Source organism: Crocodylus siamensis, chromosome 5 (genome assembly GCF_052110815.1).
Source record: "Crocodylus siamensis isolate JL-2025a chromosome 5, ASM5211081v1, whole genome shotgun sequence".
Taxonomy (NCBI): Eukaryota; Metazoa; Chordata; order Crocodylia; family Crocodylidae; genus Crocodylus; species Crocodylus siamensis.
Window position 1 is genome coordinate 123268159 of NC_143399.1, and position 16105 is coordinate 123284263.

General features: G+C 39.6%; 1 protein-coding gene across 2 annotated transcripts in view; it reads right to left on the reverse strand.

Annotated features, from left to right (window-relative positions):
• Positions 1 to 957: 957 nt before the first annotated feature.
• The window catches only part of SEPTIN7 (septin 7), an 88291-nt gene continuing 73143 nt past the window's right edge, over positions 958 to 16105 (reverse strand). The window contains exons 10-13 of one of the 2 annotated variants that reach the window (XM_090050161.1): positions 12633 to 12653; positions 6480 to 6615; positions 2727 to 2866; positions 958 to 1981 (exon numbers count right to left, since the gene is read on the reverse strand). In XM_090050161.1, coding sequence (XP_089906287.1) covers positions 1942 to 1981; positions 2727 to 2866; positions 6480 to 6615; positions 12633 to 12653 — 337 coding nt within the window. In that variant the 3' untranslated portion in view covers positions 958 to 1941. The remainder of the gene's footprint in view (positions 1982 to 2726; positions 2867 to 6479; positions 6616 to 12632; positions 12654 to 16105) is intronic. The other variant, XM_090050162.1, reaches the window with a different exon arrangement.

A 16105-nucleotide genomic window follows, 5' to 3' on the forward strand; every position in this document is an offset into this window, starting at 1 on the left:
TGAAGACGGATTAAAACCAAGGTGGTACAAACACTCAGTTGTGATAAAGGTATTTGCAAATGACTTAAAAGTTTTACATCACAGAATTTCTGTCCATTCTGCATCAAGGAAATGCATCAGTTAATGTTAACTGATAAAAATATCATTAATACTAAGTCTCCAAAGAAAAATAACCAAAATCTTCTCAACCCAAATCAGGCTTATAATCATTTAACAGTAAGACTCTCAAGAAGCCAAATTACCTGTAGAATTTCCCCCTTTCTAGTAAAACTCACTTTAGGTTACAAAGAAGATAGTGCTGTACTGCCCAGATTCTTCTTTTTTAATTTTCTAAAAATAAATAAATAAATAAATAAATAAATATGTGAATGCAGCTCTTTCTATTCTTGTGTCTGTGCAAAGACAAATAAAGTACTGAATTGAACACTTTTAAAAGGTTTTAGCACTTTAAAATCTGTTCTTTTAGCTGACTGCCACATACCTAGTTATTAAATTAATTACTTTAATTTTTATCTTCATGTAAACAGTAAAATTATTATGCAACTCCACAGAAGAGACACGTCAAAGTACAGTAATTAAGGACAAACACCATATGGAACAATACACTCCTCCCCAATAAAGCAGATCAGGTAAGTGAAAAATACTGTGTTATGGACAAAGCAGGATGTGTAAGACAGGTTAGTACCTTTTTGAGACAAGACACTTACATTTTACAGTTTCAGGGCACAATTAGTCATTATACCTCAGTCATTTACAACTGGTCTTATTAAGAAGTCAATAATGCACACACTGAATAACTTGTGCTCTCATTCAACTGGGACTTCAGATTGACCAACACATTAGAAGCAAGTTGAATCAAGTTCAGATGCAAGTTAAAAACTTAGAAGTTGAAATAATTTCCCAAATAAGCACTAATACATGTAATTTCTTGAAAATCTATCACACATCATCAGCATGTTACATCACAACATTGTTTATTATGTGACTTTTTACAATACAAACAAAAATACAGAAATGCAATATATGAATACAGCTAAATGCAAAATGGTGATTTTTTTTTTCCCCCAAGAGGTCATGATTCCCATGTCTAGTAAAATAAAGAAAGACTGCACACAGGTAGAAACAGGTTGATAGTTAACTCCACAATTCTGTCTAGAAATGACCTATAAATGTATTTTCTGCTACTTACCATAAAATGTAAAAAGGGAGTTAAAGGAAAGTTTTACTCACTGGTTCCTACCATATGAAAGAAGCTATATTCTATTTAGCAGGGCCAATATATGGAAAAATATCTAAATTAAACGTTATTACAAAAATGAAGCAGTAATGAGATTCTTCTGGCTAAAGAAGTTACTAAATGAGAATAGCATATATTTAAAGAATCCAAAACAAAAACAATTGTTATAAAAAGCTTTAGGTGCACTGTAAGCCTATAAGTTTGTATTTCCATGTGTACTTTTAAACAATGGAAGTGTCAAAAATAGGGTCAACTGTGTTAGACTAGATTACATTATTGTATATGCTGCACTGAATGGAATTCTTGTATTATAACAGAGAAGCATAGTTTGTATCATATTATGGCAATTTATCCTCACTAAAAACCTCCTAAAATCCTCATAGTTTGGAAAATCTTGTAAACAATCAAACCACCAGAACATGATTGTACAACAGTAAAATGTTTTGTGTTAAAATGACAACCTTTTAAAAAAAACAAAAAAGGGAAAAATGGTACTTAGAGCTGTTATTTTCCAAGTGAACAACACCCTAGACAATTCAAGGCATCTCAATTTCCATCAAGCTTAACAAAAAAAATTTGTCATGCTGTTAAATCCATTGTTATGGATACAACTGGTGCAAAACTGGTCATATAGATCCAACGAACACTGATGTCCAGGCTGGCATATTGGCAACTAATACATAACTGGTGGTCAATAGATGCATTTAAAAGATCTTCCCTTTCTTCTTGTTCTTTTCCAAGGTTCTGAGAAGATAATACAAGATTAAAGAATGTTCTGACAAATAATTTGCACATATTTGTGTATATTTTTAAAACATCCATTCATCAACATAAAGGCATCTGGCTTGCTTGTTTAGATGTATAGTAATAACATTATTTGCCTTGGCATGCTATGTAAAGAGTAGGTAGGGCAACAATCAAGCAGTAAATGCATTATTTTTACTCTGGCAGACAAAACTCTCAGGGTAGAGAAGCGATATCTTTTATTAGACCAACTAAATAGTAGCAAAAATATTTCTTCTTTTGCAAGCTTTTGTGCCCAAACACCCTTCATCAGGCAGAGGAGAATATTTTTCATATTTTCACTTTAATTTTCAGGAGTTAAAAGACTTGACAGCTTCCAGTTACAGAACTAGGAACCCATCCCTCTGATAAGATCTGAGGAAATACAGGCAAAACAGCCCTCCAATTCTAATACAATTTTTATTTAAAAAAAAATGAAAATCTGTGGGGTTATACTTTTATTTAGTAGAAAGTAAGTATTTGCTCTGAAAGTGTAGAGTTTTACCACTATTTCCAAAAAATGTTTGTTTATACCCAACAGCAGTTTGACACTGTGTTACCCATTTAAAATATTGAAACTGATGGTCAAGCACTAGAAACGCATACATTTCTTTTGAAAGAAAAGCAAAGAAAAAAAAAACAAAAAAAAACCCTTTCCTTTCAACAAACATTAGGTACAAATAGCAGCAGCAAGAATGATGCTTACCTGGAGGAATTCTGTTGTTCCAAAATACGTTGCTGAGTTTCCCAGTTTGCCTTCTCATCCTCAAACTGGCGGCGCTTTTCCTCCAATTCTTTGTGCTGTGCTTCCAGATTCTTTTTCATTTGCTCATGGCGTCGTTGAAGCTAAAGTTATAAAGCAAAATAGTCAACAAACCACAAAAAGCTACATTAGGGGTTGTAGTGGCTGATGATGCACATGCAACAATATAAAAGATGGAGGATTCCGATAGGGAGAGTAAAATGACAGTTACAGTGAACAGACTGTTTGGAAATGCAGGAATAGTATATTTGAGTTTTTAGATTTTTTTTAAAACACTGAATTGCTTAAGGAAGACTATTTAAGTAAAAGTCAGTCTTTACTTCAACAACTTTCTACTTTTTATTCCTGTTCCTTGAAGTCCAACTGAAATCTATGTAACAATGGAAATTGTGCTATAGGAAACTTACTAACTTAGGGGTGGGCAATTATTTTGGACGGAGGGCTGCTTAACCAGTTTTGGCAGGCTGTTGAGAGCCGCATGGGTAACCATGCCCCTTGACATGTGCCCCACCCCCTGATCACCATCTTAGGACCAATGTCCCAATGTCTTTGGTCCCAAGACATTGGGACACTGGTCCCATACCCCAGGGCCAGCACTGGTGGGGCTCAAAGCAAGGCACAAGCTGGCAGGGGTCTGTGGAGCCGGGCTGGCCTACACCAGCTGAGGGGGGAGCTGACCTGGCTCCACAGAGCCCATGCCAGCTGGGACCCCACGTTCTTGCCTCCCTGCTCTGGGCCCCGCCAGCACTGGCCCCAGGATACCAGTGTGGGCCCCATGCTCCTGCATCTGCTCACTCCCAGTGCCCCCTTGCCCCACAGTACAGGCAGGGGGCAGTGCACAGCCCCAACCACCTGCTTGCCAGCAGGGAAGAAGCTGGCTGAGCACGGGGACCGTGGGGAAAAGCAGCCCCTTGCCCACCCCATGGCCGGTGCCCCCTGCTCGCAGCCCACACGGGGCTGTCCTGAGCAGGCACAGGCAGTGCCACGTGGACTGTGAGCGTCTGCTGTGAGGGGCGCTGGCCACAGGGTGAGTGAGGGGCTGCTTTTCCCTGTGCTCAGCACCAGCTTGCAACCCAGCTCGCCCGTCAGGGCTGTGCACAGCATCAGCAGCTGTGCCCCCTCCCCCGTGCCACACTGGGCAGTGTTGGCTGCTGCTGCTGCCTGCCTGGAGCGCGCTCTGGGCATCCCACAGGCGGTGGTGGCAAACAGCGCACCGTGCAGCAAGTGGGGGTGCTGCAGCTGCTGTTGCTACACGCAACCCTGACAGGCAAGCCTGGAGCCGTGCAGGACATAAGCTAGCAGTGTGGCCAGGTAACAAGGTGGTGCTGAGTGCAGGGGTGGGGAAAAAGTGGCCTCTCGCCTGCCCCATGGCTGGCACTCTGTGCTGCAGCTGCTTGCAGCCCACCTGTGGCTGCCTGTGCCTGTTTAGGACAGCCCCGTGCAGGCTGCAAGTGGCTGCAGCAGGGAACGCTGGCCATGGGGTGGGGAAGGGCCACTTTCCTCTACACTGGGAAGGAGCAGGGAAGGAGCCTTGGGAAAAGTTGAGCATTGGCAGGGGGGTGTGGGGAAAAAGCGGTCCCCCGCCCCACAGCTGGCACTCCCTGCTGCAGCGGCTCGCAGCCCATGGGGCTGTCCAGAGCAGGCGCAGGCAGCCCCATGCAGACTGCGAGTGGCTGCAGCGTGGGGTGCTGGCCATGGGCCGGGCAAGGGGACACTTTCCCTCCTGTGCTCAGCTTTTACCCAGGCCACTTTTCCCTGGGCTCCTTCCCTGCCCAGGATCCTCCCCTGCCCTTCCACCCTCTCCCTTACCTGAGGTTCCAGCTGGGGCAGCTACATGGTCCCAGGCCAGAAGCCCCTGCTGGGGCTTCCAGCTGAGGGGGCAGGGCTGGCTGGGCCCTGCTGTTGTGGGACCCTGCTGGTCTTCCCCTGGGTCCTACTGCCCTTGGTTCCTGTCATTTTTGACAGGAACCAAGGGCAGAGAAATATTAATTTTCTAAATTTTTTAGGATCCCCGTGGGCTGGAAAGAATGGCCTCCAGCCCATGGGCTGTATTTTGCCCACCCCTGTACTAATTCATACTAACAAGCAGAGAATGCATAACTAGTTAGTGGTCACAGTAAGTAAATGAAAAGCTAAGATAAACTATAACAAAGCAGTAGTCGGTATCTGGAAACTACTTACAAGAGTTCTATAGTATATCCTGGAATAGCAAAGTTTTTGTAATTCAAGGAACCACAACAGCAACCTTTAACTGGGTCCCCTACTTTTTTGTGGGTTTTTTTTTTTTTTTTCCCCCACTTTTAGGTTAAATGACTTCTCTTCACTCAATCAGTCACTTCATTTCATCCTCTCGGTGTCCTGAGTTTATTTCTGGATGAAGACCAATACTCTTCACTTGGCCACCTGACAACTTTCTTCCATTAAGCACTACACCAAAGTCCACCGTATGGCTATTAACGTTACCTGCCCTACAAAAATAGCAGTATAAAGACTCGGGCAGAGGGAATTGTAATATGAATGATAAAAACCACACTTCTGAGAAATCACACATTAATCCATCCATCTCACTTAGTCTCCTTCCCTTACATCTCCACTGTCCATCTAGTGTTACTGGAAATAGCTTTCTGAAGCTAGCAAGAAACTAACATAGCTAACATTTAACCCCACCTTTCTCTCCTAATCAAGATGAGGTTAAAATCATCATCACTTCACTACAAATCCTTTCCCTCCTACTTTCAAAACTTCCACCACCATCCTCCTGCTTGAAACATTAGTGATCTATATGACTGTTCTCCCCATCCATGATATCAGTAACTATATCAAGATGGATGGAGGGATGGATATTCGGGCAAACTCTGACTTTTGCAAACTTGTATCCTCTGCTTTGTAAGATTCCCATATAACTGGCGTTTTGTAATCTGCAGCTATGAACTGTTGCACCAAGTTTACTAGGAGACACTACTTCCCTAGCAGAATGAAGGAATTCATATTTTATGTAATATTTAACAATAGTGTTAGTAACTCCCAATCAGCAATGTGTAAGCAATGTAAAAACATGTATAGACACAGACTTTGCTTTGAGGAGCTCATCTAAGAGAACAGTGGGAGATGGGGACATAAGCAAATGTATGTAACAACTTCATACAAATGCAAGTTTAAAAAAAAAAAAAATGACAGTTGAAACAGTTGTGGGACATTCCTAGATACTCTTAAACTAAGGATCATTAATTGGTTGGCATCTTTTAAGTATCATGGCATAAATGCTTTTGAAGAATGGATTTCAGTAAAGGGCATTAATAATGCTATATAAAAATGTAAAGCTTCAAGTAGTATATGTGGTTCACAAATCTCAAATAATATTTAGGGAATTTTAAAAATGCTTAGTAAGATTTTTTTTTTTTTTCAAACAAGGAATAGATTGCTTTTAACAAGTGATTATAGGAAGGAAATCAGTGCATACAAATGTGAAAAATCACCTTGAAAGTTAGCATTTACACCATTTCAATAAGACAGAACTTTGGTAAAGATTTAGTGTGGGTTTCTTTTAAAAACTCTTCTTCCCCACATAATATTACTTTGTGATACTAGGAAGCATTTAAAACATGTGTGTTTACAAATGTAAAGTCTCTGGGGAAAAGTACTCTCTCTGCAATGGTTCAGAACATAATCCTGACATTTAAAACATATTTTGATTACCTCAGCTTCAGAGTCCTTTAGTTTCTGAACTTTTTCTTTAACCTTCATCTCAAAGACCTGCTCCATTTCCATCTCCATTTTTTTCATTTTGGCCACATGTTCTCTCCTCTCTTCTTCCATCTGTGCCAGTGGACTCCTACCATTAAACCAGTGCAGAGGATTAACCAATAGATTTTTCTCTCTCCCACACAACATATAAAAGCAGGGAGAAAAATTGAGAAATTAAACAGAATGATGTGTCTAAGTGTGTTGCCAGCCTAAATTCATTCTGCATAGTTTCAGTAACTGCAATTTTTTGTTTAATCAGCTGGACAACATTAAACTTCTAATAGATACAGTCTTATTTTACAATATAAAATATTTTTCGTTTCATGCTTAATTTGTTTGGGTTAGAAATAATGCAACCAGTGACCTTCTAACTCTCAGCTCTCTCACCCTCAAAAAGATTTGTGTAGGCAAAAGAATAGAAAGAGTCTTAAAACTAGAACATATCAACAGAAAATAAGGTGTGAAAGGTAGAGAGCATCGAGATTTTTAATTTTTTTATTCCTATGAGTAACACCAAGTCATTACAATACAATATTTTCAAGATTTATCTTAAACACAATCTTCTCCTGTACAGTTTCTTTTAAAGATGCAAAAATTTTTGCAGAGAGCTTTTTGGGCAGCTGGGCTTAAGTCTTATTCATGACAGCACTGTACATGGAATGCTTATACTTAGTAAAGCATGAATTATTCAAATACTTTTTAAATCCCCCCCATATACTTTAAGGCAACTAATTTACTGTTTTAGAGTGTAGCCTGCATAAGTGGATTAATGTAGAGGGTTATCTGCAAAACAGCATTTCAGATTTGTAATAATCTTTACCAGTCTGTAAAATTTACCACATTATAAATGCCACACGTTTCATTTTCTTCCTGGTGAACGACTAGATAATGTACAAAGTCAGCCCCATTGCAGGGGTAATTTACTACTCAAATAGGAAGAGCAATGAGAACAAATTAACTTCAGCCTGTTTCAGCAGAGAAGTATGTTGTGAAAATGTTTTTTAAAAAAGCTCTTATTAGTACATGGATGTAAAACAAATTCTTAAAATGTTTATATGAATATTATCAGTCTTCTGAATATTTATTGGGAGGCAAACAAAGCCATCAATAAGCGAGGAGTGCCTACCCATTTTAGCACACCTAACCCTCCACTAGGACAGAAACTGTAACTGAAGTTGCTAACTGTGAATAAATAAAAAATAAAGTAGCTGCATTATTCCCCTATGAGTGTGAAAACAGGAGCTTCCCAGGTTAACTATAGGCTTTCAGAATCCCTTAAAATATCTGTGATAGATTAAAAATAATTCTAATATAAGAGCATCCTTTTTAACTCAAAACTGCAACTCCTTTACGAGTGCATCTCTTTTTACAGGACAGAATGTTTTTCAAATGGCTTTGAAAATTGTTTTGCCTACTGATGGGTCATTCCACACTCATGACCTTGTATGCAACGACCAATAAAGGCTACAATTTTGCATGGTGACTTTTAGTAAATTTCACAGCAGAAATTCTCAGATTTTTTTCTTCTGTAAGGTGTTTCTGTAAGGTGTTTATGTTGTTTTCACTACATCAACATAAAAAGGAGCTAATAAAATATTTGACATCAACTTCATCAATGCCAACTTCATATAATTACAATAAATAGCTAGTGAAGAGTGTAACTGATTACAAGGAAAAAAAGGTGGTTTGTATTTTCAATTAGATTTTCTTTTGGCTGTGAAACGTTGTATGTATATAGTAAAGTAGTAATCCTTGATCCCAGAACTGTAATCTCAAAACAACTTTGATTAAAATAACTTTCTCACCGTCTATAGTATAACAAACACCAAGAGACTTCTCAGAACAGTAACATCCAGTGTTGAAAAGCAATCTTAAGTCACGCCAAAAGTCAACAATATTTAAACAGTTCTTAACAGAAATTACCCTGATTAAAAGCCCATGAATTTGGCTTTTCCAACACACTGTCTTTGAAACATAGGAACTTGCATCAAAAATGCTTCTTGATGTTGCCTTGTCTTTGACTGAACAGTTGGCATGCCCTGAAAAGTCAGCAGTGGATTGACAGGAAACGCACAGCACTGTGTAGGTAGGTTTCAATTTTCTTACTACTTCCAGTAATAACTACTGCGTTAAGTTGTTTGACTGTAAGAGGTTAACCAGGCAGCAAGGTCAGCCAGATGATTTTCTATTTTATGCGCTTCTGTATCTGATTATTCATAAACAGTAAAACTCAATTTTCTTGGATCAAATGCTCCTATTGCTTAAAACAGCTGCGTGTATTTCTAACAGTCCATGCAGGAAGACCACGCATGCAACTGATGAACTGGAAAATATGCTCAAATGCTTCTTCACAAAAAAAATTCTCAATATGACTGACACTGAAAAGGAATGACTCAAACCAACTATTCCACTTAGTAAATTACAGTGAAAGTGGTATTCCAGGTACTTTCCGCTCTCTGGAGGGGCTGACAAAACGGCATCTTACAAGAACAGGCAGTAAAACCTATTTTACTCTGATAGCAAATAACATTTGTAAATGCACTTTTCTATATTGAGGTATTAAACATATGGCCCATGGGGTATAGTTCTGGCCCTAGACCTATGCGCTACATATGCTGGACCTGGCACTGCATGTGCCCCACATAACAGAGCAAGTTATTCCTGCATGCAGCCTGCGCCTAGAATCCCCCATGCTGCATGCAGCAATTGGGTCCAGCTGGCACACCGCAGGCACCATGTGCCCTGTGCACATGGCATATGGACTGGACCTGATGCTGCACATAACATAGGTGGTCCAGGGCACAGGCTGCATGCAGCACCCTGGACTGACCCCCTGTGCTGCCTGTAATGCCAGGTCCAGCTAATATGCTGCAGGCAGTGTGTACTCTGTGCTGGCCCTGGGGACTGGCTTGTACTGTGCACTGTGCATGGCTAGGACCCGGTGTCATGGATGCTCTATGGGGGGGTCAGATCCAGGCTGGTCTGCACATCTGCTCAGATACACTCATTCAACTTGTAGGGCCACATAAGTTGATAACCCCTGCTCTATATCATTAGCTGCAAAGTGCTTTTCACCAATCTAAGTCACACACCGCATTTAAAAATACCACAGACTTCAGCCTCACATTTTGGTTCCATCTGCAGCACTACCACTTAACAAAAACAGTACATTTTACAAATGGAGACCCATAGCTCTGTTTCCTCTAGCAGAATCATAGAAAAAATGGTCTGGAAGGGATTTCTAGAGGTTAGCTAGTCCAGCCTTCTGCCCGAGTCAGAAGCAATTCAAATCAACCCAAGCACACCCTGGCCTAACTAAACCTACACAAAATCAGTCGTGTCACACAACCCAACTTGGCACAGGTAGAGCAGGGGGACAACAGCAGTCAGTGTCCTGCTGCTGTAAGGACTGTCAAAATACACTTGAGAGGTCCAAGGAAAAGGGCCACACGCCCCACTACCAAGGAAGGCGGAAACCTCCCCCAGTCTGTACAAATCTGATTATGGGGTAAAATACCCTCAACTCCAAATATAGTGATTGGTTTGACCCCAATTTAACCCCCAGACTCTAGCCAGGAACTTCCAGGTTTTAGTCCCGGCAAGAACACCGACACACTCCAGACAATCCCCAGCCTTGTTTGTACACAACACACAATGCTTTTGAGGAAGGCAGAAAAAGCAAATGAACCAGAAAACCCCAAACCCCTCACACAAATAAACCAACAACAAAACCAAAAGCCCTGACATGTATAACAGGAAAGAAAAAAGGTTCTTCCCAGGCCCATGCAGCACCCAGCAAAGCCCAACCCAGCAGCATGAGAAATACCATGGATATCCATGCAGTAGGCATCTTGTTCACTATTTAAATATATGAGGTCACGTAGTTTATTAGGCAAGACTTATGTTCTAAACCGGGGCTGTCCGACTTCCAAGTGGCAGGGGCTGCATACCATTCAGGCCACATCAGCAGGGTCTGAGTGGAAGCCATGGGCCCCAGGGCTCCCTGCTATACCCTGAACCCCCCTGCTGCTGCACCCTGCTCCCTGCACTCCCCCCAAACGTGCTGTTCCCCACACTGCACAGGGTGCTCCATAGCTGCTGCTCCCCACATCCTTACTGTACTATGTGCCAACCCCACCACTACTACTCCCTGTGCCTCTCTGCTGCATCACAAGCCCTGACTTACCCTTGGCTTCTCCTGCTGTGTTGCACTGCTCAGACACCCTGAGCTGTGGGCTCCCCTGGCATTGCAGGCTATGCTGTGCTGCACCAGCCCACCTCTTCAGGGAAGTCAGAGGGAAGGGGAGCCTGGAGCTGAGCAATGTGGGGAGATAGAGCCCATTGGGAACCTGGGGGCCACAATCTAACCCGTTGCAAGGTGGCCGCCAGCTAGATAGCACTATTCTAAAAACTCCCCTCTGTATTAATGAGGAAGTGTCTGTAAAGATAATATATACTACTACACTGCTAGAGGAGCATGCTTGCTGAATGCTTACAACAGAAAAACAGTATCCTTACCAAGGGAAACCCAGTGGTCCAACATCAGCACATAACACACATTTTTTTTTTAGTATGAAAAAGAATCCACATTAAATGCATTATTAAGCCTATAATGTTTTATAGAGTTTATTCAAATTCAGTTTTGTGACTATACTATCTGTAAGGCTACGATTTTTGTTAAAGTGAAAAATAAATATGTGCTATGAGCCCAGGATCATTTGAAAAGAGATTCTTGTACTTTTAGAATATGCTTTAAAAGTGGCATAAGATATTTTTAGTTGAATCTGAACTGAATTTTGCAATATTTGAAGAAGCAAATCAAGGGCTAAAAAAACATAACCAAACCAACCCCCCCCCCCCGATTTTTCAAATACTAACTGATCCTACTGTAAATCTGGAATTTATTTTTACTTTACAAAGGCAAATTGCTTGTGCCTGTAGTCCCTGTTATAAGGAAAAATGTATGTAAGTTAGAGTAGTGTTTGAATACAAGTCATAGGACACTAGTATATAAGCTTATATTTTATAAAAATATAAATAATACAATTCCTGAGTGGTGTGTGCAAGATGCTTGTAATTTTAAAGAGTACGCCTAGAAGTATGAATGTAAGCAAACCAAATGATAAAAATTAATATTTTGCCAATTCTCTTAAGATTGTAACACAATTTTGAAACTGAAAATGTTTCAAGTGTCTATTTTTCCATAACTATAAAAGTCCTAAGGCTTATGGGTCCTGAAGTAACACTGACTCATCTGAATGGAAACAGAACTGGCTCCCTAAATATCCTGAATATATAAGAGGCGTGTCTCATAAGTAATTTCAAGAAAGTTTGGTCAGTGTTTCTTAGCAAATTCAGTAGATCAGCAGGTCAATATTTACTAGATTTGTTTTACAACTTTCTTGTAATGATTAACCTCTGTTAGGTCTTAATTCCAATACTGAGACACATGTACAAAACATGTAGAGAAGTCAAGGATTTAAAGAAAAAGAAGAGTCCAAGAAAGCAACATAAAAAGAAATGTTAAATACAGGTCTGGTCTAAAGTTACACACATATACACTATTACAACCCTTCAAGGTCAACAGAAAAAAAAAAAACACCTCATGTTATTCTCTGCTGCAAGCACAAAGTGGAACCTCTGCAAGCCATTGGTAAGATAAAACCATAGTCATAGTCAAAACAGACTAAGCCAACAAGCTTTTCAATTTAATAAGCATCTGTAAAATGTGGAGATAGTAATGAAAAGTCCACACATTTTTGAGAAGCAACAATACAAGTTGTCTGGAACTAACAAAAGTCCGCAGATCCAATCTGGGTGAATTGCGTAATTTTCATATCTTGAAACCCTAAAAAATTCTACATAAAACCGCTCTCAAATATTTTGGGAGTAAGTATTTTACAAGATTTGTCACTTAAAATATTTATAAAAAACTTTCTAATCTAATGTTAGAACAGTTTTAGAACAGAAAACACTAAAGGTAAAAACAAATGGCAAGAGCTGAACAAGAATACTTTTAAAAATCTGAAACACTTAACATTAATAGCCTTTGTATTTAAAGAATTTTTGTCTCAAGTCTTTGGAAAAATTTAAATGACCACTTACATGCCTTCAACTGTGTCAAATCTAAAAAACAAAAAATACAGAGGCTTAGCATGCTTAAATAAAAATCACAAAGCTAAAAAGCAATAATTAAAAAAAAAAACAAATTCATTAATAGATTCCTAAAACTAATTAAGATTGTGTGCCCCCCCCCAAAAGCAAGACTTTCCATAGTAAAAAGAAAGATTGTTAAATAAAGCTGGTTACATTTATTTCAAAATTCAGTTAGTAAATCACTATACCATCTAAATATTAATGCAGATCTGATGCACAGAGATATTTCAAGTAGAGTTTACCTGAGTGATGTATTTAATGTATGCATGCTTTAAAAGTGATTTTAAATATTTTAGTGACATCAACTTAACCACTCTGTCTAAATAAATGTTCTGAAAACAATACCATCTCTTATTTATTTTCTTTTCAAAAATATCAAATTTTGGATGCTTATCTTGTTGGGGTGATCTGACCCCAGCTGACTTCAGGCCCAGGGCTGGACCCGATGACCTCGTGAGGTCCCTTCCAGCCCTAATGTCTATGAAATCTATTAAATCTGTCACCTAATAAAGATTACATTCCAAGTTAAAAAAATAATGCTTATGTGCTATGGAAACAGCACTGAATTTCACTGGCCAGCAGAGGTCTCACAACAGGCTGTGCTCAACTCTAAAGAAACCTTACTATAATTACATCTGAGTTTGGATGGTGTTAGCCTAGCACAAATAAAATAATAACTGCCCCCCCGCCCCCCCGCCATATAAAAACTACAGGTTTCAGCTGCCTGAAAATTAGATATTTTGACATCAAAACATTTGCAACATAATATAAATCATGAATTGCTTTATATTAGAACTGTCCCCTAAAATGTCGTGCTCTGTCTATAGAAAGCAGAAAATCTTAGGCGTTATGGCAAGGTTATTAAAACAACAAGAAAATACCTTTACAGTCAAAAGAGTTAGAAGCAAATCTACATTAAGCAGCAGTTAAAGGATCTAGGAATTGTTACCGTGTGTGACAGCTGTTTATCAAAAATGCCTGCAAGTCAGGTAAGGTTCTCTCCGCCCCCCGCCCCCCGTTCACATATCAAAAATAAGCCTTTTGATAACTGAAAAGGTTTATCTTAAAAACTACTGAAAATACTAAATTCACACCAGAAAATGAAAAGTTTCTCAAATCAAGTTTTTTCAATTTAATTCTGAATGCCAATTTTAGGATATGATACAGTGCACATGTACAGTTACTGAATAACGTGAAGAGACAAATCATCCATACACCTGAAGGTTACCCTTTGACAATATTTTCTAGAAATGCAATGATGCTGAAAAATGAAGAAAGCAGAGACTAAAGCTAAAATTAAAAAAGGCTACATAATAATGGAAAACATGCCTTGACCGAGGCATTATTTGTAGAATAACTGACTGCCATCTCACTAAAGCAAGGAAGGAATTCAAAGTTATTCACTCCACAGAAGCAATTATTGAGTTCTGATTAATTAGTACAGTATCTTGCAACAAATATAATTTTGTTTTCAGATTCAATCACTGGGAATGTGGACAGACAAGTTATACCAGTAGATGCTGTTCCAATATACCTGGTTGGTGCCTCTACTTCTGTATCAGCATAAATTTAATTGCTGTAGCTTGTAATTTGAACAAAAACATGATTAACATTATAGCAGTCGAACTCCACATAATGGTACAGGAGTGGACAGTTATGTTGGAAAAGGATGCCCGTTCTCTTCAACAGCAAACTCCTTTCCATTTTAAGAAATTTGAAAAGCTATGTTTGTTCACAACCTGGGTCATGTTCAAAGGAATAAGCTAACGTTTACTTTAGAAGTACCAAGACCTGTGAAGTCTAACCTGCATTTCTACCCGGAACAGACCAAAATAAAAAATGAAAATATATTTTAAATTTCTCACAAGTAGCTATCTAGCTTCAAAACACTTAATAAACTTTAAGATGGCAGATCTGACACCAGCTATTTGAACAGAACAAGGTACACTATGAATACAAAATGTAATATTTGGACAGTTACCAATGTAACTAAGTGTTAAAAAGTGTTAAATTTCATTTAAATGGTTTCAGGGTTAACTTATCTGTCTAAAACCAAAATAAATTAAAGCCTAAATTAAAGACTAATCATATTCCCACTTAACCACAGGGACTCACTTAGCTGGTAGGTCATGGCAATTCTTTCTTGTTTCAAATTTGGTCCCACAAGAAAAAAAATGAGACAGAATTATCTTGATCTCTAAACTTCTCTCAGTGCCTCCAAATGTATTCATCTGATCTCTAAAGCCAAGTACAGACAGTCCCAAAGCCTGAGGCTGAATTGATTCAGTCTTTGCAGGTTAGTCTAAACTGTAAAGATTGAACCAGTAAGCAAATGAACAGACATTCACTTTTTGAGTCAGGAAAATGCAGCCGCATGCCTGCAGTGGCTCACGCCAGGGGCACTACAGCACAGCTTTCTGGAACACAGCCAGAAGGGCTTGTGTGCTCGCTTTTTCTTCCTGATGCCCCCAAAGTCTCTGGGATTTGCCATCCACACTCACAGCAGCAGGGCTCTGCAGGGGGGCTCATCACTTCCTCTTCCAGCTTCCAGGTGCCTCTGAGATTTGTAGTCCAGAGTCAAAGCCAGCATTAAGTAAGCATTGCAGAAGCAGCTCCATACTCGGGTAGGGTAGTTTAACCCTTCCACCCTCCCTGGCCCTAGACCCCAGCTCGGGTTTGCCTGGGGGATGGGAGAAGGGGCAATGAGCCAGTCAGTGAGGCCAGTAAGCCAGCCCTCCCTGCTGCAGCTAGCGAGCAGAGGAGCAAGGCTAGCTCTGCTCTCTGGAACAGACAGCACAGCCCAGCCCAGCCCAGGGCTGCAAAATGCTGGGATGCTGGAGGACTCTAATTTAACTTGAAACAGGAAGAGGTCTAGGACAGAAGTTTCATACACTGGTTTGACCTCAATCAGTTAAGTCTGATGCTACATTCAATCAGGTTTATCTTAAACCAGTTTCAACCATTTTGAAACTGGTTTATGTGCACTGAACTTCTATTCTGTTACAGGTTCAAACCAGTTTCTGATCACTTAAACTAGTTTATGTGTAACTTCTGTCCCTAGCCTAAGAAATCTATTTTAGCCTATTTAACTTCTTACAACAGACCCCAAGCTTCCTGTTAAGACCTGGACTTAGAAAGTTAATTACAGTGGAATTCTCTTTATGGCCACTAATGAGCCACAAAGGAAAAAAAAAAATCAAATAGTAAATGGGAATAAAATATGTCTTTTCATACAACTTCTCAAAGCCCAGGGCAGGTCAAACATGAACCAAGGTATTTCTCATAGGAGGTTGTGATCCATCAATGCCACTAAATTTCTGATCTATCACTAACAGTGTGAATACAAAAAGACCAGAGAAAAAGTGTCCTGTATTCAAAAACTTGTTTAAGTCTATCCCCATGATGGCCAAACTGCGGTTCAC